This window comes from Haliotis asinina, chromosome 12 (assembly GCF_037392515.1).
Source record: "Haliotis asinina isolate JCU_RB_2024 chromosome 12, JCU_Hal_asi_v2, whole genome shotgun sequence".
Taxonomy (NCBI): Eukaryota; Metazoa; Mollusca; class Gastropoda; order Lepetellida; family Haliotidae; genus Haliotis; species Haliotis asinina.
Window position 1 is genome coordinate 26,987,523 of NC_090291.1, and position 26,023 is coordinate 27,013,545.

The 26,023-nt window shown below is 37.8% G+C and overlaps 2 protein-coding genes and 1 non-coding gene across 5 annotated transcripts; 2 read left to right on the plus strand and 1 right to left on the minus strand.

The window, feature by feature from the left end:
• The first annotated feature begins 2 nt into the window (after positions 1 to 2).
• On the plus strand, positions 3 to 13,898 carry LOC137258024 (borealin-like). 2 transcript variants are annotated; one of them, XM_067795561.1, is made up of 10 exons: positions 3 to 88; positions 1,500 to 1,655; positions 2,445 to 2,539; positions 5,395 to 5,428; positions 5,693 to 5,807; positions 7,553 to 7,637; positions 7,923 to 8,020; positions 8,574 to 8,651; positions 10,079 to 10,193; positions 12,107 to 13,898. In XM_067795561.1, exons 2-10 carry the CDS (start codon positions 1,517 to 1,519, stop codon positions 12,227 to 12,229), a joined length of 882 nt encoding a protein of 293 aa, XP_067651662.1. In that variant the 5' UTR covers positions 3 to 88; positions 1,500 to 1,516; the 3' UTR covers positions 12,230 to 13,898. The 2 variants fall into 2 exon arrangements, with proteins under 2 accessions (XP_067651662.1, XP_067651661.1); XM_067795560.1 differs by having other exon boundaries at positions 43 to 88; positions 10,079 to 10,247.
• A 416-nt stretch (positions 13,899 to 14,314) lies between these two features.
• On the minus strand, positions 14,315 to 23,547 carry LOC137257599 (ADP-ribosylation factor-like protein 2-binding protein). Of its 2 annotated transcripts, none has more exons than XM_067794917.1 (7): positions 23,470 to 23,547; positions 20,701 to 20,764; positions 19,685 to 19,746; positions 19,087 to 19,193; positions 18,550 to 18,635; positions 18,004 to 18,100; positions 14,315 to 17,096 (listed from the first exon to the last, which is right to left on the minus strand). In XM_067794917.1, exons 1-7 carry the CDS (start codon positions 23,495 to 23,497, stop codon positions 16,974 to 16,976), a joined length of 567 nt encoding a protein of 188 aa, XP_067651018.1. In that variant the 5' UTR covers positions 23,498 to 23,547; the 3' UTR covers positions 14,315 to 16,973. The 2 variants fall into 2 exon arrangements, with proteins under 2 accessions (XP_067651018.1, XP_067651019.1); XM_067794918.1 differs by having other exon boundaries at positions 14,321 to 17,096; positions 22,928 to 23,488.
• Positions 23,548 to 23,712: 165 nt separating this feature from the next.
• On the plus strand, positions 23,713 to 23,784 carry Trnag-ucc (transfer RNA glycine (anticodon UCC)). Its single transcript has one exon. It is a non-coding gene; the product is annotated as a tRNA-Gly (tRNA).
• Positions 23,785 to 26,023: the final 2,239 nt, after the last annotated feature.

A 26,023-nucleotide genomic window follows, 5' to 3' on the forward strand; every position in this document is an offset into this window, starting at 1 on the left:
TTGTTTACGACAACGGTTTACGATACCGGAAGTGATGTTTGATTGGTGAAGGGAACGTTGATTCAAACCAAAGCGGAAATTTCAATATGTGAGTTTTGCAATGTACATCTATTGTCATTACTTTGAGTAAATCGGAATGTGAAGGTGGATACTTCTTTTCAGCAAGTTCGTAATTGTGAGTTTGGAATCACGAAATTACTTACTCTCATGGAATAAAGAAAACATTTTTTGTAAAATATATAACTCCGGGATAACTGCATGATTATTTTCAGTCTAACAGTTCAGTCATTGTTATGAATGTAATTGATGTGTCCTCTCATTCCCTTTTGACGTAAGCCTTTCGGTCATGTCATTTTTGGGAAAGAGTTCCTCCCGTAGCCCCCTGTTGTCAAAGTTCCTCTATGGGGAGTCCTTCCCCTGTATAATATTTCAACACTGAAATAACTTTAATAAGTTCATTTATTGTTTTTATGCCTGTTCTAGTTGTTTGAATGTATCCCAGTGTTAGTGGTTTTCGACTGTATAAGACAAAAACCTAATTTTTATCTTTAATATCATTTTAAGTTTTGATTTTGCTAACCTTGAGTGATAAAGGTATATTCATCTATTTCACAAAAAAGTATTGTATGTTTCCAACAAAAACAGCTTTTATAACATCGTATCAGCAAAACTGCAGTCGCTTGTCACATCCGGGTATTTTTGTATGTGCTTTTGACGGTGAGCCATACTTTTCCCTCCGCACTGCGAGAGAGAGTTTTGATCACGTGGCTTTCTGTTTCATACATAACCTGTCACTAGCAGACGACTGATCTTGTTGAATTTTGATCACTATTTTTGGTTATACAGGCAATTGATTTTGCATCTGAAGTGGTATTAACGATCAAGGTTAAATAATATTGTTGTTTATTTGCTCTTTACATCACTTAATTTCTTGGTTTCAATTGTCAATAAAACGTCTCACGACAGGAACTGGGCATCCGCCCTACCGATGAAACTGTTTGTGCACTCTGATCGTGCACATACTTCCTCGATATAGCGCTAGCAATGCAATCGTCGAAATCACCAGAATGTCGAATTCAGCTCGCTTTGGGGTGAAGTATGCGTGTCAGTTTGTAATGTTAGTTCTTTATGGGGGATGGTTACGGGTGGATCTCTTACCCATTTGTGCAAAACTACCTTCATCACAATATCTATGTGACTCAACTACACCTTGTCAAAAATGTCCTATCAAAAATATGACATACGCTGTTTCAGTGTTCCATCTAGGGCATGCCCTGCGGATGTTTTTCTCATTAACAAGCTACTGCTGTCAGTCCTGACTGATCACACCCTTCATACCTAACTATTCATGTATTGTAAGATAAACAAAAATGTATAAGAACATGATGTAGGCTAAAACATACACAAACATTACAATCAAGATGTGGGAATGAAGTTCAGATACAGTTAGTGCAGAGATAAACTGAGATACATTTTATGTATCAGTTTGTCCATTTTAGTACATCTTGAATCCACGATGCCACCTCGCAAGCGAACAACTCGAATAAACAAGCGAGCTAAACCCAAAGCTCCTGAAGGGGATGAAGGCAAATCGCTGACTGAGCAGGAAAGAGAGCGTAAACTGGAAGTCTTCCTACAAGACTATGATGCTAAAGGTAGTTATTCATTCCCAGGCAATATGTGTCAGGAATATTGCCATGATTAACAGAATAATTAACCATGTGGTCTTGTATCTGGTAGACCAGTGCCTTTAAGCACACTATTACATCAGCAGCAGCAGCGCACCATTTCTTTACCATGCTTACTGCTATATTAGTTCATATGGCTGAAGGCAATATCCAGCATGAATACATGTCAGTTCATGTTCAGTTATACTGGCCAAAAATAGTAAGGGATATATTTAAATTTTGAAAATTTGAATAATGATGTATTTATTCAGTGACACACTGATAAAATATCAGTCATAAAAATACTTATATTCCTAACTTATTTTATCCATTATCATGATTATATATCAGTCATAAAAATATTTATATCCGTAACTTATTTTATCCATGATCATGATCATATACATGCTAAGCAAGAGTACTGAGTTAGCATAGCTACTTTTGAATGACACCAGAATCTTGTACGTGTGTTGTACCTTCCACAGAAAAGGTCACCAATACTGATTATCCATATTTCAGTTATCTCACCTGAAGTAAACTGGATATTAGTGGGGAATCATAAAGCCCAACCAGTAGTTTTACTGTGCATGACAGTGTGTAGATCGATCTTATGCCCTCACTAATGCTTCAGAGCTCCGGATATGCTGCATATTACCAACATTCTGTATTTAATTACCCCCAATATGTCCATTTCAACTTTCATACTTATGCTTCTTTACAGGTCTTTGTCACATATTTAGAATGTTTTTTCAATCTCTTTTGACATGTTTTTTTCAGTTGAGACCTCTCTTAAGATCATGGAAGATAAGATCAATCAGCTTTGTAAGTCAGTAACTGTCCGACTGAAGGGAGAAATCATTCAGCTGCCTCAGGTAAAAGAATTTATACTTATAGCATATCTATAACTTCTAATCAGGTATCACTCCATTGTTTATCAAGATGAGTTTTCCTCTTTTTATATGATGTCAAGAGGTCCTTGTCATTGTCCTCAAGCCAAATGTTATGTGGTTTTCATAAGCCTATACGTATACACTAAGTGTTTTTGTCTTGTTTGTATACCTTTCAGTTACTACAACAAATGCCATTGTTACACCTTGTTGTTAGACCCATTTCATGTGGTATAGATATACTATTTATAGGTGTGGTTCTTGTGTCTCGATGCGCAGGCTACTGTTTTAATCCAGCTGTTTCCTGGCCGTCAAATGGCCATGTGGTCATTTCCACACTGTTACATTATATAAAGAGTGTTACCACTTAACCAAATTGTATAACATTCAACCTTAGTCGGTCGTCTTTCCAATCAATAATCACTTCTTTCACCAAAACTCAAACGGATATGCACTACATCTATCTTGCCATCAGTGAATGTGTTAAAAGGTGTTCTACATTTGGGAAATTCCTACATATATCATACAATAGTATGTCCCTCTTCTTTCCTCAATTTTCACTTTAATGTCAAAACCATATCCAAATACATCCAGAAGATACAATTCGCAGTTTTGAATTCTGTTTGAAATTATCTGTGATAGCATCCGCTCATTGCAGAGCAAATTTAGTGAAATTGCATGGCTCGTAAATCTAGCCAGTCTTGACACTAAATCACCATTCATTGCCTCTTTTGTAATTTGAAGTGTGTCTGAATTTAAATGTCAAATTTCACAGGGAGAATCAATTGATTTTAACGAGCATTGGTCAAATCACCAATGCTCGTTCTGAAACATCGTCAATGATCCAAGAATCGCTCAGAATGTTTAGGAACACAAATATCAAAGTGAACTTTCAGCAAGTGTAGTTACAAAATCATGTCACACGTACGTATACCTGTTGTGTGTTGCCCAGTACATCACAAGTATAATTCCAAACCATCTTTCTTCCAATTCCTCATACAGTTCAAAATAAAGTAACAAATGGTCTTTGTCACCAAAACCAATAGTTTCAGTGAAATTTCAATGAATATCAGGTGTTGCACGGAGAAAGGACCACTCGTCTGAAATGTAACCGAAGCCTGTCTCAAATTTTACACTGAATAATGTTTTCTCATGTTGTGAGTGATCCGTTCGCCTACCCATTTCATACACTTGCCCATATGTTTTAAAACGTGCATGAGAAGAGCATCATAGCAAGAGATACATAAATAAAAATAGGTGTATTTTTATTATTTCCACAACTCAATACAACATATCATAATTTTCGTAAGCGTGATGCCATGACTGACACAAATTCACACACAACAATAACAGCACTTCTCATTTCTGACTACTGCCCTTGATCACAAAGAAAGCAAAAAGAAAATAACAACCAGCAGATTGTCAGAATATATAAGACTAATAAATGTCACATTTATCCAAATACTTTGCTTGAAACAATGAAAGTTTCCTTCCAAACATCCTGCGCACCCATGTTGATAAACACTCCATTTTGAGAATGTCACTTCTAGTTGGTGATGTCATCCATATGTCGATATAGTTACACATATTTGATATTTTCATTGAGGTGAGGTTATGAATGACAATACACACTATCATTTCTGTCTTGCTGGTTACATTTTCAGATCTAATGCTTCTTTTATATTTTTGCACCTATGTTGACATGTGATTAATGTCACTATTTACATCTTTTGGCTTTGGGACAAGCAGTGAACATGGTAACAAACGTCAAACCAAACTGCTTTACAATCTGGAACACTGAGTCGGCCCCAGGCCAGTCCATAATGGACAGATTCCACTGTATATAGTAATAAATTGTCGTATATAAAACACATTTGGAGAGCAAGCAACATTAGTGTGATTCAGAAGCTTTTAGAATATTGCCAACCATTTTGAAACAACTATAAAATCATTGACTGAATTCAATAGATTTTAATTATTTGTTGAAGATCCATTTGGACAGAATTCAAATCATATCCTTTGGCCCTGGAATACTTGTCATTTCTAAAGGATCCTTTAATAAAAATTTGAGTAAATTAAGAAAAGATATAGGAAATTGTCATAAAGAATAGATAATCTGACAGAATCTACAGTCTATTTAAGTTGGAATTCAATTTTGTGCCATTTGATTGTAGTTGTTTCTTAATGCCCCAGGACTAAGTTATCATAAACTCGTAATTCATTCCAATGTCTGATAGTATCTGGTAAGAATAACTTTTCATACCCTTTGTTCTGGCATCGTATTGTCTAAAGCATTTTACTATTTCTCAGTCTATTCGAAGAAAGTCTAGATACCCACTCCTAAATGGGTTCTGATAAACAGGCTGGTTAAAACCCATCAACCCTTTCATAAAACAGTGTTATCTTTGTTGTGTTAGTTGGAGGAAATTAATTTCTGTTTTAGTCACATCAAGCCTGGTTCCTCAGATAGCACTACTAATTGTTCTAAGAGCTTCAGGAGAAAAAAAATCAAGCTGTTTTTCTCATTCTTTAGGTTTTTGTATTCCATATTGAGAGCAATAATCAGAAAGTGTTCCAACAGCCCAGCTTTAATGGTCAGTTCATATTAGATGTGTCTTTTCTTGAAAAATAATCACTATTTCATGATGCTTATCCAGTGTTATCATTCACATCAGGGTCAAGTATCACGGTATAGATGGTCATGGTAACACCCAACATGGTTACAGTAAAGCTGACATGCTTTCTTGTCATAACACTGTTCTTTTTTCTTTTGTCTTGAATTGGCTGTGACCTGTAATCATGTATCATTGATGTTTTATGTGTTCAATTTGTTTTTGCAGAAAGTGCGAGAAATGACAATGGATGATTTTATTGGTAAGTCTTGTGACACAAGCCGCAATAAGTGAATATGATAAATCCAATCTATCTGCAGTTTATTCATGACTGAACTCGTCTATTTCATGTATTGAATTCATCGTTCATCTAAATCATGATTCTTTCCATTCTTTTCTTTGTTGACTTTGTCTAACCCTGGTAGAGGTGGCAGTTTAGTGTTGCTGTTTGGCCTTATGCCTTTTGTTTTACTGAAAATATGAATTAAGTTGCCATGATTATGTGTACACTTCCATTTGATTCTAGCCTCAGGGGGAACAGTTCAGTGTGCTTTGGAATATCTCGAGATGAAGAGCCAGGAGGAGGACAGTGGAGGCTTTGGCCGAGTGTGTCCTATGTCAAGTCAGCTGGTTAGAACCATGTGAGTACATACCCATACCAGTGATATTTTTGTTGGTAAGTGTCCTTATCAGTATCTGTCCTTTCAGTGATATCCATGGGGATACATGTCATTGTCAGGGATATCCATGTAAGTGCAAGTCCTTGTCAGTGATATTCATATGGGTATGTGTCTTTGTCAGTGATATCCATGTGAGTGATTTTAGTTTAACGCTGCATTCAGCAATATCCCAGCCATATGGCCGTGGTCTGTAAATAATTGAGCCTGGAAGAGAATATACAGTGATCAACAGCATGAGCATCGATATGCACAATTGGGAAGTGGTGATATCTGTCAACCAAGTCAGCAGCAAGCCTGACCACCCAATCCCCTTAGTGGCCTCTTACAACAAGCATAGTCGCTTTTTATGGCAAGCATGGGTTGCTGAAGGCCTATTCTACCCCTTATCTTCATGAGTTGCCATGTAAGTACATGTCCTTGTTAGTAATGTCCATGTCAGTGATATCCATGGGAGTACATTTCCATGTCAGTGATATCCATGGGAGTACATGTCCATGTCAGTAATATCCATGGGAGTACATGTCCATGTCAGTGATATCCACGGGAGTACATGTCCTTGTCAGTGATATCCATGGGAGTGCATGTCCATGTCAGTGATATCCATGGGAGTACATGTCCTTGTCAGTAATGTCCATGTCAGTACATGTCCTTGTCAGTGATGTCCATGGGAGTACATGTCCATGTCAGTGATATCCATGGGAGTACATGTCCTTGTCAGTGATGTCCATGTCAGTACATGTCCTTGTCAGTGATGTCCATGTCAGTACATGTCCATGTCAGTGATATCCATGGGAGTACATGTCCTTGTCAGTAATGTCCATGTCAGTACATGTCCATGTCAGTGATATCCATGGGAGTACATGTCCTTGTCAGTGATATCCATGGGAGTACATGTCCATGTCAGTGATATCCATGGGAGTGCATGTCCTTGTCAGTGATATCCATGGGAGTACATGTCCTTGTCAGTAATGTCCATGTCAGTACATGTCCATGTCAGTGATATCCATGGGAGTACATGTCCTTGTCAGTGATATCCATGGGAGTACATGTCCATGTCAGTGATATCCATGGGAGTACATGTCCATGTCAGTGATATCCATTGGAGTACATGTCCTTGTCAGTGATATCCATGGGAGTACATGTCCATGTCAGTGATATCCATGGGAGTACATGTCCTTGTCAGTCATATCCATGGGAGTACATGTCCATGTCAGTGATATCCATGGGAGTACATGTCCATGTCAGTGATATCCATTGGAGTACATGTCCTTGTCAGTGATATCCATGGGAGTACATGTCCATGTCAGTGATATCCATGGGAGTACATGTCCTTGTCAGTGATATCCATGGGAGTACATGTCCATGTCAGTGATATCCATGGGAGTACATGTCCATGTCAGTGATATCCATGGGAGTACATGTCCTTGTCAGTGATATCCATGGGAGTACATGTCCATGTCAGTGATATCCATGGGAGTACATGTCCTTGTCAGTCATATCCATGGGAGTACATGTCCATGTCAGTGATATCCATGGGAGTGCATGTCCTTGTCAGTCATATCCATGGGAGTACATGTCCTTGTCAGTCATATCCAATGGAGTACATGTCCTTGTCAGTCATATCAGTGAAAATGGTATCAGGGGAGACTGCCTGAGAAGTATTTAATTAAACATGTTATCCTTGAACTGCATTACTCTTAATTTAGATCCCAAAAACGCCCCAACCTATTGAGTGAGACCATTATGGAAGAGCAGGGTGCCAGTCCAACACCGACACAGAACCGCAGAAAGGTAAGACTGGACTTGTTCTGTGGACCTGAAACAGTGATGAACTGGTTGGTACCTACCTCTGTTATGTAACAGATACACGTGTCATCCACTATATACCTCTCCTTGTAGCAGATTCAGGTGTCACCCACTATATACCTCTCCTTGTCTCCTTGTAACAGATCCAGGTGTCACCAACTAGATGCCTCTCCTTGTAACAGGTCCTGATCCTCCTATATAGGTATAATGTTATTTCTGTACTCTTTGGGATGAGATTTTGTAACTAAGGATACTGCTTTAATATTACAGAAAGCCACAGGTAGAACGACAGTGAAGAAAAGCAAGTATTTACAGGAATCCTCCGTATACAGACCCTCTGCTGTGATGAACTCTTCATTAAGGTCAAGGTGAGTAATGTAAGTTATTACCAGTCATTAAGGCCAGCATCAAGTACCTGCTATACGGAGGCCAATCTTTAAGACCTGTATACCGAGGCCAGCCTTTTGTACCTGCACACTGAGGCTAACCTTTACTACCTGCACACAGAGGCCGAGTCCAACCATTGGTACTTGCACATCAAGGCTAACCTTCAGTACGCCAACCAATGCCAGCCTTTAGTGCCTGCACACTGAGGCCAACACAACCTTTGGTACCTGCACAAATATTGGTCATCTGTGTAACATTGTGCGTGTCACTGCAATTCCTGCAAACTGTCTATTTGTTGGACGGGAACAGGATGAGATGTAGTTTTACATAGGAATGAACAAAAGAATATTGCTCTATACTGCATCATTTTACATAGGAATACTCTTGGTTTGAGCATTGTCTTCATTATATCATTGATGCAGAACACATGTGATGTTTACCTCTGGGAAGTTGTTCCAGGTTGGCATTTATTTTCTGCCGCTATGTAAAGTGGTGATGATACTGGAGTATGTGAGTGAGAAATGTTTGTTTCAGATACAGAACGCCTTCACAGCGGAGTATGGCTGCCTCAGGATGGGAGACACCCCTCATCACACCCAAGTTTGATCCCAAGTAAGTTAAGTAGGATTACAACAAGTACTGTGTTGTAGTCACCACTGATCACACACCCAATTCCCTGACATTGCAAGGTGAGATGCATACACAGGAACAGTTCATTCCCAGTGAGTGTCTCTTGGATGTGTATCTAACTGAACTGAAGTCCTCCTTAAAGACTGTTTTGGCTTACTGAGAAAAGTTGCATCCATGCTGGGATTCCATTTTTCAGTTCCTGATATCTTCCCACAAGGAATATTGGTTCTTTCACCCATGCCATTATATTAACAGACAAAATTGTTTTCACAGTGGTAAGATTTCATGTACAAATATATTTCCAGACCTCATAGGCTAAGGTTAATTGTTTCTCGGGCACATTTTCTTCAAAAGTAACGAGGGCTGCAGGACTTGCTTTTTTAAAATGTTTAATAGAAAAAAAGTGGCGAGGACGGAACACATTTTATTTTTATTTTTTTCTCTCAGAAATACATCTAGGGATGATTAGCATGTATTAATGAGTTGTAGATGCAGTCACACTCGTTCTTACAGACACTCCTTCTTAAAGTAGACAAATAGATGATCGGAATGCAGTCAAGTCATAGTTATCCTTTTTTAAATGGCAATAAAAAAATAAAAGTGACGCACCATGCCCAAGAAATGTTTCACATTTTATATTTAGCCTCATGTTGATGCAAGGTTAGTCTGATGCAACAATCTTGTGACGTCAACACATCAAATCAGAAGGCAACCAGGTCCTCAATTCCCCATTTGTCATACAAATCAACCGAGTTATCATACCCTTATTTGTCATACAAGGCAAGCACCGCCTCAATTATCATTTGTCATACAAGGCAGTCTGGTCCTCAGTTCCCCACTTGTCATACAATGTAACCAGGTCCTCAGTTCCCCATTAGTCATACAAGGCAACTAGGTCCTCAGTTACCATTTGTCATACAAGGCAACCAGGTTCTCGGTTCGCCATTTGTCATAAAAAGGAACATGGTACTCAGTTCCCCGTTTGTCAAACAAGGCAACAAGATCTTCATTTCTCCATACATATCATACAAAGCAAATAGGTCCTAAATTTCCCATATGTCATACAAGACAATCACTGACCTGTCCCACAAATCAATATGGTCCCTAAGGTGATCATAACTCCCATACTATAACATTGAGACACTACCTTTGTAGTGCTCTTAGTGAAACAGCACCTTAGTCATCTGTTCCCATGCCTTCTCAGAAGGCAACCAGGTACTCAGTTCCCCATGCATTCCACACGAAAAATAGTTTGTGAAAACTGGTATGATTATGTTGATATTGCTGATTCTGGCAGAAACATCAAACAAGTTAAACATGAAAGCCAAACAACATGGAAAACCATGTATTTATTATTATGGACTTATTGTATATATATTGCATTACATTTTGTCTGGCCATACTTCTAGACTTCCCTACACACCTGCTGGAGTAAGAGATCCACGCCCTGGGGAACGCCTCCTCTCTATCACTGGCAGTCCTGTCTCCAATCCTGCTGACCCTGCTGTCAAACTCACGGCAAAGGTGGGTAGCATTGCACCCACTTCACCTGAAACTGCCATCAGATTTACAGGAAAGGTATGTACCTTTGTAACCACACATACCGGGCCCATCATCTGGCCAGATTATAAGGTAAGCAAAATCAGTCTAAGTAAACTTAGCTCCAGTGTTATTCACTACACTCCTACACTGGGTGTAACAAAATCTAGTAGGAGGTCACGTCAGTTAACCTTTGAGACTGACAGAGCTTACCAAATCGCGAAAATGGACAGTCTCACATACGTTATAAACCTTATAACTGAATGATTCTGAATCGCTTCCGGGTGCTGCACATGGAGCATGCCACAACAGTGAATAAACAGTTGCTGAAAATAGCGTTATGGGCAACATTCATTGATGTTAGCTTGCGGAAATCTTAGTTAAAGGTAAAGATGACCAAGTGAACAGAAACCAAAAAGCGTATATACTGCTGGTTAAAGATTAGTGTTGTATGTAGATGTCAGTTTGTTGAGAGATCATTGTCAGTGATCAGTATATTTTGTACGTCCCACCAAACCCATAACAGTAGCCGTTTTGTGATTGGTTAATTCTGTTTAGCTGTCTCGCATTTGATTGGATAGTCATAGGTCACTCAAAGGTTACCTGATGCGACCTCCTACTAGGTTTTGTTAGACCCAGTGTAGGAGCATAACGAATAACACTAGGGCTGAGTTTACTTAGACTGCAGCAAAAATCATATCTCAGTAGGAAACTAAGTCATGTGAACTTTCTGTGGAGTCAACCAGCAGCATGACTACCAGATCTGGAAGATTTGATACAAGAAAGCATGTGGTATATCTGTATCTTGAAAATGACAGGTGTTCTGTATATTGCTATATATCCAGTTATTTCTGAGTGCCATGGCAGCTTAAACTGATTTCAGGGTTTATTTGAGTTGAGTTTTCTTTTGCTTGTTTGAAAGAGGTGGTTAAATAAGTGAAGAACAATTTAAGAAAGGTCTGGATTGTTCAGAGTACCACACATAATTTATGCAGACGGGGAGGTGAAAGTTAGTTCAGTCAGGTCATGAAGCAGACATATATCACATCAAAGTAAAACATCTGTGTGGAGTATAGGAGAAAACATGCCTCCCAGGTGTTGGTAGACAATATAAAACGGGAGGGGGAGGGATTTCTTGACCCCAATAGGTTTACAATGTCTACCAAAACTGAGAAGTGTTTTCTGTAACATATATAAAGCCAATGATGCATTATAACAATGTAGATCATCATTTAATAACTTTAACTGAAAAGCATGTAAAATCAATTTAATAACAGTTACTATGAATAGATAATTCAATCCAACGTCCTTCGTTGGCCTGGTGGATGTGTGGTAGAGCGTCTGCCCACAATTCTGAGTGTTGCAGTTTCAATCTTGTTAGGGAAAACATTTGCTCTTTAAGCTTAACCTTGAACAATATTTTTCAATTGGTTTCAGACACTCATATATCATTTGAATGTTGATGTTCATATAGAGTTAGGAAAAGTAAAACCTGGGAAGTGGTCTTGCTAACAGAAAGTAAAACCTGTCCCTACAAATAAAAAAATTCAAAAGCGGTTATTCTGGGAAAATGAGATGACCTAATATATAGTGAGAACCCCACTTCAGGTTTACATTGAGTGAGTATTATTACAGCAATAATTATAATAGCAACATTCCTGCAATATCGTGGCTGTAGCAATGTGGGCCCTTGGTGTTATGAGCAAATGTTTTCCATGTTATGTGAAGACCTTACATGGGCAGATGTTACAATAGGTTCTATTGTGATTAAGCCAACCTATTGTACTTAATGTACTGTTTGCCTGGCTGGCTGGCTGGCTGGCTGGCTGGCTGGCTGGCTGGTCACCTGACAAGGATATTAACTGCCAAGTACTGATAATGGTTATTCTGCTTTACAGGGTCTCTCATTTCACATCAACGATATTGATGACTTGGAGAATGCGGACATTGATATTCCAGAAGATCATATAAAGAAAGTGCTCAGTGTGTTCACCAACATCATGAAGAAAACCAAACAGTGAGGAAGACTGTCAACAGACCTCTCCGACAGTCAGTCCCTAAAGTTTTACAGTGTCTGGAGCATGAAATTGGAATTGAGCTGTACACTCATATCTCAACTTGATATGTCCAACGGCTACTCTCAGTATACATGGTATATTACAGAACATGCTCACTTTGTGAAACATTCTTTATGACAAGGAGAATGTCTTCAAAGACAGATGTATATAGAAAATGAAAGGTGAGGTTTATTGGACATAGCAATACTGACAGAGGGATTCCCTGAAGCACTCATCGTGTGTACAGGACAAGAATGGAGACACATGGCTCGATTGTCACATTGGACCTCAGCTGACCATTCAAAGCAATACTGGTGACAAGTGTCACATACAAAAAATGCTGGTTGTTGTCATTATCCTTTCCTGAAAGGCCAGATCAAACCTGTGCTATCAAAGTTTCATTCGAGTAACGTTCAACTGTAAACAAACTGGGCCTCTTGTTGGTTTCTGATAACATTTGTGCCTGGTGCCTGTTGAACCTGGAGGCATCCCGGACCCTGTTGAACAGTCATCATAAAAATGTGACTGTCAGTGTTTGCTTTGTTGAACAGGACACTTGAAGTCTGCAAGTTGGAGCCAATGTTACTACCATTTTGTCACCTGCAGAATTGGACATCAAGCAGCTCTCTGCCTTCCATCATCGAACACATATCTTCATATGCATATGTATGCTTCCTTTTACAAACTTTACAAAATATACTATTTGTTGCTGTAATTAGGTTTGTTAAGGCGGGCAGACACATACTGTAGCTAGTGCATTAGATACTAAACACAACAGAAGACTGGTTATATACATTTTCTCTTAACCCATCTGTCCAAGTGTTGCATTTGCATGTGTCTGAACTTTGTGGTCCATTTACTTTTGACTTTTTTTAATTTATGTTTGTTTTGGTGAAATTCACAATGTGTTGTACAAAACATGGAACATTTGTCAGCTCCAGAAATGTGTAGTCCCATTTACAACAACAAAATATATACTTCCTACTACATCTCCAACTACGCATGCACGCATGCATGCACACGCACGTCGAAACTGCACTGATCAATGTTCATGTTGTAAATCACTGAAACATGCGTTCTTCGTTTTCATTATTTTCAGACTTTTGGATAGCTAGCAAATTGCATACTTCTAAACAAACATTCCCTGAAACTGGTCAACAGATTACGATGGGGAGAAAAATATTTTTAAGTAGTATTCTATTCTACTGGAAACTAAACTATTCTCATCACTTATGTTACAAGTTCATACACTGCATGTTTCATTTATGAGTTTGGGGACAACTGTCTATAAAGATATCAGTATTGAAATTTAATTCTGTAAAGTGTGCTCTACAAACTTATAGGGTTAACTAGTGTTGTAACAAGTTGAGCCATCAGACTTGCATGCAGCCAACTCTTGTGTGGCATGTTTACTAAACCATTGTGGTGCTACTCAATATGTATGGAATTAACAAGTTTGTTGTTAGTATTATGATTGTTTCGTAAAACAGAGCCTTGCTGACCAACAGTTCTCTTGTAAGTGGGAGAAAGCAAGGTTGCTGCAGCACTCCTCTTGATGAAGTCATTTTTCTGCAATAAATTAACCTAAATGTACAAATTATAGGTACAAACTGCAATAAAGTGTACAGCTTTACATGTCTTTCTGTGTACATTTTTTCATCCAAGAGGAGAACCATCCAAAATCTACGCAAAAACTTTTACAGACGAAATACTGAAATGTTTTTACACATACTTCTGAAAGATTTGTGTTTTTGTTTTTGGACCCGATTCGATTAGGCAGTGTCAATAAGACTATAAAAGCCTAAAGTGCATACCCAACAATCAAGTGGTATCCAGTGGTATAGGTAAAAGATAATTCAGTCATTCTCACTTGACATCCTAATTTTGCCGGCTAGTTTGTCCTGTCATCCCATCTGCTTCATTCCTTGTGAAGCTGACCACTGCAGGATGATCCTCTGAACACACTGATGCAAATAAGATCATGTGGTCTGAATTGATTCCTGTTGGCTTTTCAAACAATAAATTAACATGCAAAAAATAATATAATCAAACTTGATATGAAATGTTTATTAGAATCCACAGAGAAATATGTAAAATGCCTATATTATTGTGTGGTTATGTGTAACAACCCATGCACATATATCAACTGCCTGGCAGGCCAGACCATATAATAGATAATTATATGGTGTCTGCTGGCAAACCCTGAACCTATATAACTGAACATATACAGAATATTAAGAAACACCCCCACTACATTCTGATGCTGGTTCCATCGCATCATGCTAATACAAACTTTCTAATACTAGATTCATAATTGTTTCAGTTGCAGAAAACAAGATTCAAACATATTGTCCTTTAATTCAAGATGTGAGTTAATGATGTTCACAAAAACTTTCAATACTTGCTATTGTCTCTGTAAATACCCTTCAAAGTGCAAAGGACTAGCAGTCTAAGTAACCTTAGTCTCTGTAAGTTTCGTTACACCCCACAACTGAGTCTAACAAAACCCAGGAGGAGGTCGCATCAGGTAACCTTTGAGATTGACAAATCAAAACACAGCTTACCAAATCGAAAGTGGACATTCGTACATACGTTTTGAACTTTTACCTTGGAAAGGTTTGTACCCGAACGATTCCGAATGGTATTTTCATTACAATCGCTACTGAGTAATGCACATGGGGCACGCTACAATAACTGTAAACAGTGAGTGAACAGTCGCTAATAATAGAGTTTTTCTCAATATCCAACTGAAAGGACTAGTAAATTGTTGAGTATGTATTGATGAATACATAGCACAGACATCCATTTTTAAAAGTAGCATCACTTCTTGACAATCTTAGTTTTCAGGCCACAATCATTTCTACCAAATAAATCCTGTTACTAGTTTTTCATCACTGATTTAGTAAGCTGAAGTCGTGAGTTATTTACTTATGGATTTGCGTCTATTTCGTGTTGCTTATGGTGGTATAAAACTAAAAAATAACATACTTTGCAAAGTCTATGACTGGTTGGATGTTTAATGCCACACTCAGTGATATGGTGGCGGTCTGTAAATAACTGAGTCTGGACCAGACAATCCAGTGCTGCATGAGCATGAACATCCATCTACACAAACAGGATACGATATGTGTCCACTAAGTCTACGAGTGTAACCACCCAATCCTGTTAGTCACCTCTTAATCTATATGTGAAACTGCCTCACATTCATCCCTCCATAAATGGAAAAGATGCTTAAGTCTGTTCTCAAAACATAACATCCAACACAACAAATCCCTCCTTCAAAAATTCACTTTACTTGAGAACCTGTTGAGAATGTAAATCAGCATTTCCAAATTTTGAACTAAGTCTAAAAAGCTCAAGCACAGATCTGAGCAAATGCTTCAGAAGAAATTGTTCGTTTTAAACTTTTACAGTAACATTTGCTACAAGAACCTTGACAAGCTCAGGAATACAGACTCCCCAGAGAAATGTGATTAGCAAATACTCAGGAAGTGTAAGTTGGAGTTGTTCAATGTACCATGTCATAGGTAAAGTATCCGGTACTATCAACCTCTTGATCTGTTTTCCTGGTGTGCATTGTGTGTGTATATATATATAAGACTACTGCATTTGTTCACCAAAACTTTATTTCTCCTGTTTGTAAATCAGGGACACTTGAGCCACTCTTTGGGCACAAGCTGAAGTACAGCACTGACCAGCTACCATGAATAAATAAAAACAAGCTGCTTTGCAAAGGCAAACTTCAGCAAATGCTGGCTTCATACATCCTCAGGACATATACAACACATCTTCATTAAAATCTTATGAAAACTTCATTTTGACCTCCTTTGAGTAATTTGTTTTCATTGAGTAATATCTATGTTGACTGTCCTCTCTAGGCATTCATTCATTGATCTACAACAGCATGTGACAGTCACTGCAAGACATATGATGTGCAGCACATTGTGTCAAAAGACATTTCCTTCTGAGGTAATCTTTCACAAACTGATGCATGGGGATAATCAAGAATTGGACGGAGACACAGTTCATACAATGTTTCATAATGACACACAAAACCAGGTTCATGTAAGAATACAAGCTGTCGTGCCATGCAGCAGATTTTTGAGAATATACAGACAATGACATTGCTTCTTGTGTTCTTGACGTTTCACAACCAGTCCTCAGTTTGTAAATATAGAGAGATCAAAAGTAAACATATTACAAACACAGGAAAACAAGATTGATTGACTGCTTGAGATCCTTCACCACATGAACTATCAGACAATTTAGTCCATGAAACAAACATTACTAAGCTGTCATACAAGAGTGATACCTAAAACTCAATGCAGAAATTACTTTTCTCCACACACTTACATATACGTGTTAATTGCATTGAAAGAGGGATAACTTGTTTTACTATATTAGAACCAAACTATGACAGCATGCACTATTTTTCCTAATATTTACGATTTCTTAAATATAGGGCACATTATTTCATTAAAATAAACAAAATGTATCTTAAAACAAAACAGATAATCAGACTTTATTATAGTGTGGAAAATATTGTCAGCTGTAATCTGCAACAGACCCTGTACGTACAGCTGCATCAGTTAGACATGCCCCAGTTAGACATGCATTCTGCGATGACAGCCACTGTCTAAGTAGTTGCTAAACGGTGGACGGTATAAATGAAATCACAAGTTGTTCCAGTGAACGCGAACTCCATGGGTTATTGGGGTTTCTGCAAGGAATGTCCACATAATGAGAATGGGGACCCATCAAGGGACATGTCCCCCTGCATTGATTTCACAGTAAGTCCATCACTAAGGTCAACTGTCCTGCCTTCCTTGTCCTGAAATTTAAAGTTGCATCTAGTCAAATGATGACAAAATGGAGACAGACGCAATGCGTAGACACAAAATGATAATAACTGCTCACCTTTGCATCTGTGGGGATCTACAGACCAGGAGTAAAACTTGGCTATGTCTATCTCCCCTCACCACCAACAATACATGGTATGTCATACAGGTGCATTACATGGTGTGTGATAGTAGAACAACAAGGAACATAACAGAAGACATGCAAATGTATCTTGTTGTTTATGGTTAATCCAAATATTTGAAAAACAAATAGTGTCAGAGCACTTTCGTTCACTTTGTCGTCAGCTGTTTGAAATGTTAACAAAGACATGTCATTTATATATAAAGTTCCAATTAAGGTCAAATGTATACTATAACAAAAACTGAATTGATGCATTGCGCCAGACTAAATTAGATACTTAAACCAGGTATAATTACATTTTGAACCATGGCTGAATAATGTTCAATGGGAGTCACTGCCAGCAGTATGATTAAGGGTAATAGTAAAGGTCAACATTTAAACCTAGCTGCCTTGACTTTCAGGCAGATGAGCCAAAGATATCTTGTAAGAGACTAAGCCAATTTTGGCTGGCCATACTATGGTCATTATTGCACCATTTAAGTGAGTGAATTTAGTTTTACACCGCATACAGCAATATTCCAGCTATATGGCAGCAGTCTGTAAATAATCCAAGTGTGGACCAGACAGTCCATCAACAGCATGAGCTTTGATCTGTGCAGTTGAGAACCAATGTCACGTGTCAACCAAGTCAGTGAGCCTGACCAGCTGGTCCTGTTAAGTCGCCTCTTACAACAAGCATATTTTACTGAAGGCTGATATTCTAAGCCTGGCCCTTAGGGGTCTGCAACATTTAAAACAGTGAAAGTTTAACTACTTACAGCTCTATAGTCTAGGAACATTTCTTTGAAGGCTAAAAAGTCACTAAATGTTAGCAGAATTTCAAATATTTCTCCTTCCAACTCGTCTTTTCTTTCTCTGAAACAATAAAGGAATAAAAAAATTCTTTACTTGTTTAGGAGCAAAAAAGTTTACCTATACACATTATTATACTAAATAATTATGATAAATAAAGTCCAAGAGTATCTTTAAGAATACATTACTTAAGTAACGAACAACTAGCTCAAAGTTAATATATTACAACTGTGAGACAGGTTTTGAATAAGTTGGCACTGTCAGCAGTAGGAATCTACGCTATGGTGACTTAATAATGAATATGAATCCGACAAAGCCAGTATTTGATAGCATGGAGAAGATTACACACATGCAAATTATGATGACACTATGAACCAGTCACTATCCACATCTCAGTATGCTCAAGTACTGAATGTGAGGCACCTATTCTGTCTCCCATTCCCTACAGTATGGACCCAAAGACTATCCTTCATACAATGCCTCTCCACCATGCACTCACTGTTAATACTCACATGAGCTGTTTCGAGAAGTCCTGCATAGAAAAGCCTGGAATTCTTTTCAACAGCTCATCCGATAAATACTTTTCTACCAAATTAACCTGAAAATTGGTCAATACAGATATCTGAACAGAAACATAGGAATGGTGAATGATTTGGAAATAGGTGTGTATCACTTGATCAAAATATCAATGTATTGCAATGGTTTAAGGCATGCTGGCAATGTACCCATTGCAAATTCAAACATCCATTGTTAACCTACACAGTTTTCTCTGTAGCAACAGAAATCAAAATAACACAAAACATACTTTAATCTATTATTAAGCTTTTAATTTGTTGTTATCAACACTGTATCTCTTGTAGAAACTTTCAACTGATCAGAGGTACCTCAACTACTTATCAACTCCTGCTTGCCTGGCATCATGGATGTCTCAGGCCTTGTAAACACAAGGAAGTTTACACTATGGGAAAAGGAAAGGTTTATTATCTGGTGTGTGATTACTTTTCTTCTTGTCATGAAAAACTAATGTCACAAAATGGATGATAACTTACATATTCTGTATGAATATCTGTATAAACAAACTTGTTTTCTTCAGTGTCTTCAAATTGAATATAGTATTTCTCAAGAAAGTTTCTTTGCTGTGACTGAAATTCTTCTTCTGAAAAAGAAAATAATTCATAGCAACAAGGAAAATACATGTACACAAGTTATTTCTGAAATGGATATGAAATGTTTAATTTCCTTATCAGTTTATTTTTCACAAAAACGCATTAAGAAACTAATTTCTTTCCTGAATATATTTGAATGTCTCCTGATATGTATACATGTATACACAAACAAATGACACTTGTCTAACTTCAGTCAAGAGGACTTGTTTTATCACAGCTTTAGTGAAAGCTTGATGTGATGCAGATGTTTAACATTCACCTGTTTGGTAAAGCCGTCAATCACTGGTTTGTACTGATAGTGTTAAAACATTAACAGGACAATCCTTAAAATTGTAACACATCATCACAGGTTTCCACAACCAAGCACAGTGTCTTACAAGTCATCAGTAAGTGACATGTCCAGATGATACGGCAATATATCACATAAACTCTGCAGCAGTAAAATGTTTGAAACTTAACAAAGACAGCAAAGTATTCTTACCCATGATGATATCTTCTATATGTCCTATTGTAATGTCGAATTTGGAATCCATAGTATTGGAGCTAAAATGAAAAACAGTGTGGCATTAACAAAACAATCAACGACAACTAAGGAAAAATTTTCATCACATCATTATCATTTCCAGTGACATATTACCAAATATCAAAATGTTAAAATACAAATATTTATCATAATGCAGTGTTGGCTCAAGAGAGGGTTTTGGAGTGTTTTGACTCCTCAAATTCAGTGAGGACCCCCCTCTATTTCACATCTGCCCATCTATATAACATTGGAGGGGGTCCAGAAACATTATTTTCATCAATTTGGATCCACTCAAAATTTCACCCAAATCTAACACTGATAATGCAATAAATATTTATGACAGTTTCATAGCTTTTACAACACAGGAACTGTATAGAACTGTTGAAACAGGGTGTCACTCATACCAAGCATATACTGGTACCCAGCATTTTCAGTTTTCAAAGCAAGTATACAAGTGTCAATCCCCAATGTCATCAACAACCTATGAAACTGATATTACAGTCTACGACTTGTGTTCTACCTGATAGTTCAAAATGAAAAGAACTTGTCATTTTCTTACTCAAACAGATAAGAGTAAATTAACAGTTGTTCTGCAGCCCACTTGACTGTAAGATATATGCATGCAGACAACTATGACACTATCATCATTCATGTATTAGTTCTCGTCACCACCATTGTAGTTTTAGCTTTTCAGCTTTCATTTTTGAAGAGTTGTGTAGGCAATACACAGCAAAACAAGTCATATGGGTGGCTTCTGGCTCTATTCTATCTGAGGAAAAATGGTTTGCTTTTGGCAGACATTACTATTACCATCAATTAACATAGCAGAATATTCACACTATACATCATGTCCACTGTACTCTTACATTTTTGTCTGCCTCTTACATTGAAATGTTATTTTGTTCAGAACATTTTTATTGTCAATCTGATACGCAGCTTGCACTCCAAGAAGTTGATCAGGAGTTGAGACTGACCTCGATGTAGCAAGATCTTCTTCCATGAGATCTATGCCTTGGAAATCCATTGGTTCATGGTCATCTGTTAATGAATGTCATATATTGAATGAATGAATGAATGAATGAATGAATGAATGAATGAATGAATGAATGAATGAATGAATGAATGAATGAATGAATGAATGAATGACATTCCAACACTGTTATCAAATACATCCATCACAAAACATTTGCTGTATGGCATTTTCAATAATGGTACTGACAACCACCTGTTGAATACAGTGTGCTGTGGTACAGGAAATCGCTAATCACTGAATGAAGCCATAAAACACCAAATGTGCCTAGTCCTAAATTGACCAAGAATTTGTTTGGGAATTTGAACTGATGTCCGATGACTGGAGGATGGTGGTCTTGAAAGGAGCACGCTCATTCACTAGATCACTGACACACAGAATTCATAGAGTGACTATAAAAAGAGAAGTGATAACTTTTCTTCAAATCAGAATGGCCATAAAATACATATTTGTTTTGCAGCTCCTCCCTGTCTCACACCCTCACTCCACCCCCAAATAAACATGGAAAATAATGCATGATACATGATCTGTCAAAAGAAATAATGGTTCACAACAATCAACTTCTACTCCATCAAAGTGGCAAATAAGTTTTGTGGGTTTATTTCAATACCTCTCAATAACATGGTTAATAAGCTACAGACAGTGAAAGAATAGTGACATAGTCAGTGCGAGCTGGAAAGAAATAGTTATAAATCTATCAGAAAATAGGCTAAAATTATCCACAGACTCAGGGATTTGTTATTTAGTTATCTTAGTGGTATGTGGGCTGCCTCACGAAATGCAGTTCATATATCAATTCAGACAACAGTACACATTCGGTCTCATGTTGTTATATAAGGGGCAAACAAAAGGGTAGTGCATTGATTCTACACACTGATGATCCGAGACAGATAAAATTAGTCAGTTGATGTTGAGTAAACTTGTCCCAACATTACACCTCAGTCTGCAAGCAAGTATGACTTTGAAGAAATATCTTCCATTACTAACATCAAAGTATAAGCTTGATCACAGTCATTTTTCAAAGCCTGATTATGTTCAGCAATTTCTAGTTTCATCTAGTATTAAATTCTCTGTCCTAAACAATCAGAACGAAAGATCTCTGCAACTAAGTTGTAGATGATACCTTGCAAATTACATGTATCTCAATTTCTTGGGCTGAGTGAGTGAGTTTAGTTTTATGCAGCACTCAGGAATATTCCAGCTATGTGGCAGCAGTCTGTAAATAATTGAGCCTGGATCAAACAATCCACTGATCAACAGCATAAGCATTGACATGCGCAACTGGGAATTGATGACATGTGTCGCCCAAGTCAGCAAACCCAATCCTGTTATATCACCTCTTACGACAAGCACAGTCGCCTTTTTGGCAATCATGGGTTGCTGAACACCTGTTCTTCCCCAGATCTTCACAGGTGACAATTTCTTAAGACTAAGTTAGAGTACAGAAGATGATTACTGAAACACTTTCAGGAATAAATTCTCAAAATTGATATCAAGTTGTGCACAATTTTATAAAACATTGTTCATTTGAAAATGTTTCTTCTCAGTGATTTACATGTAGTACATTTTGTGTTATGATATTATTACCTTGTAACCAAATGAATAGAAGTTAAAGATGCATGATAATATTACTAATCTGAATGAAATTAATATTCATTTTAACTGTTTTAACTGTTCAGATTTGTTATCTGGTTATATGGTCCTCACTGTATCTGTATGCAGTTTCTTAAGCATTTTACTTTGCTCGATGGTGCAGTTATCCAAAATATGAGTGCAATAACATGGACGTTTGGAAGAACAGACGATTTGTAGATTGATTCAAACATTTACTAACATACACAATATTTGAAACTTAGAAGACAGTTCATTATGGACCAAACTTATTTACTTATGAATCTGTGTGAGTCTGCCAAGATCCATCAGATCGGTTGACTTTGCTCAGTTGGGATAGTTGTAAAACAGCAAAATCATTGAAGATGCACATATTTCACAACATATACAAAAGTATATCGGTATCTGATTACTGTTCTAATTAATGAAACCCAGAACATGTTTACATATTGTTTTGCATTTCACAATTGAATTAAATGTCATTGACAACCAAAACAAACATTATAAACATTCCAAAAGCAGCAAACAACTTGAACACCATTCTTGTTTGTGTTACTCACGCATGAAACTAATGAGAGTTGTCATTTTCAGTTCTTTGGAGTAACAACAAAACCGAAGGGTGATGCTTGCTCCAGCGAGTGAAGATTGAATGTACGATTTCTAACTGCTTCTGAACTTATACACGAACTCCGCACGTGTTGTGACAAGCATTCGAATTACAACTCGAGCGTGACCGCGAGATTACTACCCTCATTCCGAACTTCCGGTCATGACGGCTTAAAATTAAACACTTCAAATACCTCAAGTCTATTATCAAAGCAGCATGATATATCGATCGTGACATTCGTTTCAGCCACTGTTACCAGAATATAACATAATAACCATGTAGTTTTCACTGTAATTTCTCCTTTACTGATATATTACTAATATGGTTTCCCGCGAAGAAATCCAAGTTTTTTTAGTCTTGATTGAAGTGAACTCACATATCCCAAACAGAATACATATGTACGCTACACGGATGTTTGTTTCGATGACCGCATAATGATATCCGCGAGGAAAAGAGTATTTAAAGGCGACACAAAGGATTGTTTTGTTTACCAACCCGTGTTTGTGTTGGAACTGGACGCCATATTGGCTCTTCGGCGGAAGTTGACTTTCTGTATCCTCGAAAATGCTAGGCGATCTTCCTGTACGGTGATCGGAAGTTATATCAGAGTGAAAAATGTATTATATTTATATATATTAAAATCAATGCATTAAAGTACACGTGTGGAAAGTGAATTGTCTCCAAGGAAAAATATTAACTTCTTCATATTTGTCTGTTTCTTCTAGCTAACGTAGGAGCGCGTCGGTGGTGTAAAGGTCAGCATGGTTGCCTTCCAAGCAGTCGATCCGGGTTCGATTCCCGGCCGACGCATGTTTTAACTTTTTTTCATATCTTATTTTCGATTGAGTTTGGTTTTACGCCACACTCAGCAATATTCCCGCTTTATGGCTGTGGCCTCTAAATAATCGAGGCTGCTTATTTTGGAAGTGAACGATTTTGAATATTTTGTGGTTTCTACTGTAAAATGTATGTGGATTAACAACAACAACAACCAAACAGGACAGTTCTGTGCCTAGAAGTTGGCTTTCCTTCAGCATCACAAACTTCTAAAATACCCCTCAAAGAAGTAAAACATTGTGATGGTTATGTCTGCTATCCGAAACGCCAAATAACCAGTGTAATTGTTAGATCAGCTATCGAAAACACCTAACCATCAGTGTAAATGTTAGATATGTTATCAGATATATCATTAAAGATCATTGTACGATCTGCTTCCAGAAACATCAACAAAGATTGTCATTGTTCGACCTGTTATCAGAAGATCATCAAAGATTGCCGTCGTTCGACCTGTTATCAGAAGATCATCAAAGATTGCCGTCGTTCGACCTGTTATCAGAAACATAAAAAAGATGGTCACTGTTCGATCTGCTATCAGAAACCCCAAGAAAGGTTGTCATTGTCCGATGTGTTATCAGAAACATCAACAACGATAGTCATTGTTCCATGTACATCTGTTATCCGACTTTCTGTAAACAATTTTCGTGTACTGGAGCGTACACTGTACACTGTTGAACATGTTAAACAAGTACACACGTGGCAACAAGTATCCTATCATTTTAACACATAATAATAACCATTCATATCCACATCGTATTGATCTCTGTTCGATTACTATTGATTATATGCACCATACAATGCATTTAGATCTGCACGCACTGCGACCAAACCGAACACCACGTTTAATACGTGTCTTCTCACAGCACGAAAACTTGCCACGTTGATTTATTCCATAGGTCATAAACAAATATTGGGCCATCACATCTGACTCAAAATGATAGTATGCGATGTACAAGCACGTCACCAGAAGTCTAGATCTCAATCTCACAGAGCATGTTTAGCAATGTATGGGTCGCAAAAGACGTCAGAAATCCGTTCAGTGCAAAAACATGTTGCACTGGAACAAGGCCTCTGTCAAGAATCGAACGTTATACTTCAACGCCCAACTACATGCCTCACGCAGGCAGTCTGGGCAGTCACTGCAGCTGGCGGAGTTGACAACAGGTACTGACTTTTGCTCGGTTATTGACATCTGTGTGATTGAGGATTTCATGTCCGTATCATGACAACACTGCTAATCGCCATACGGCCATCATTATCAGCACTCCAAAATAAGCCATTTTCCGGTGAATGTTTGCTTCTGTGTTTTCGTTCTTTTGCGGTTAATGGTATGGAACCATGCTATGAACATGGACGGATCCAGGGATTTTGGAAGGAGGGGGTCCAGCGGGGTTGAACCCCACCTCCCCACCTCTCATTGGTTCCGCCAACACAAAAACAAAAACCTTCAATGTCATCATAAGTCATTTTCAAAAGGGGATGGGATGGGTTCGAACACCACCACCCCCCCACCACCCCCGAACCCTCCCTTTAGATCCGCCAGTGTATGAATACTATGAGATGATGTGTTGTGAGACTTTACTTCGTGTGTGTGTTTTAAAAACAACAGTCTCCACCACTGTGTTCTCATTCCATAAATTCTATTTCAATCCCTTTTTTGTTAACTCCTTTTACTCAAAGTTTTCTTGTGATAATCATTTTTGTTAATCTGTATTCAGAATCATTTTCATGTAAATCTTTACATGCGCCATGCAACACCTTTTGTCGTCTTCTTATTGTAAACAAAGATAGGTCGTGAACATTCTGTGAGACGTGATGCCAATATGTCGTCTTTTGCAATTCATTCAATCCAAACATTGTCGTCAATGAATAATGACGCAAAGCGGCGGAAGTTATGAAGGGAAACGAAATGCTTGATGTATAGAGTTAACGTAAAGAGATGTGACGACACTCAGTAAATATCTGCCTCAAGTATATACTTGAATCGTTAATTATTCTTTGTACCTGATTGGTGCTCGTGTACTGAAGTGGCAGTCAAATGGCAGAATAAAAGGCGTAATTCGCAACAGCCATTAAAGTATTAAGTGTATTTAATCCGGATAATAAGATTTCGACCGACGAATGGTCGCCGGTGATTACCTAGCATAGTTGGAGCTAATCCAGCCTAAATTTAGCCCTACAAGATTAGTGTACACGTTGAATCAGTTATTCA

What these genes read in the sequence shown, in the direction of transcription:
- LOC137258024 (XM_067795560.1), top strand. Translation starts at nt 1,517, where the DNA reads ATGCCACCTCGCAAGCGAACAACTCGAATAAACAAGCGAGCTAAACCC. An exon ending in AACTCTTCATTAAGGTCAAG is followed by an intron (nt 8,021 to 8,573) that starts GTGAGTAATGTA and finishes TGTTTGTTTCAG; the next exon opens with ATACAGAACGCCTTCACAGC. An exon ending in CCATCAGATTTACAGGAAAG is followed by an intron (nt 10,248 to 12,106) that starts GTATGTACCTTT and finishes TCTGCTTTACAG; the next exon opens with GGTCTCTCATTTCACATCAA.
- LOC137257599 (XM_067794917.1), bottom strand. Translation starts at nt 23,497, where the DNA reads ATGGCGTCCAGTTCCAACACAAACACGG. An exon ending in GAAGATCTTGCTACATCGAG is followed by an intron (nt 19,747 to 20,700) that starts GTCAGTCTCAAC and finishes TTTTCATTTTAG; the next exon opens with CTCCAATACTATGGATTCCA. An exon ending in CAGATATTCATACAGAATAT is followed by an intron (nt 18,636 to 19,086) that starts GTAAGTTATCAT and finishes ACCAATTTTCAG; the next exon opens with GTTAATTTGGTAGAAAAGTA.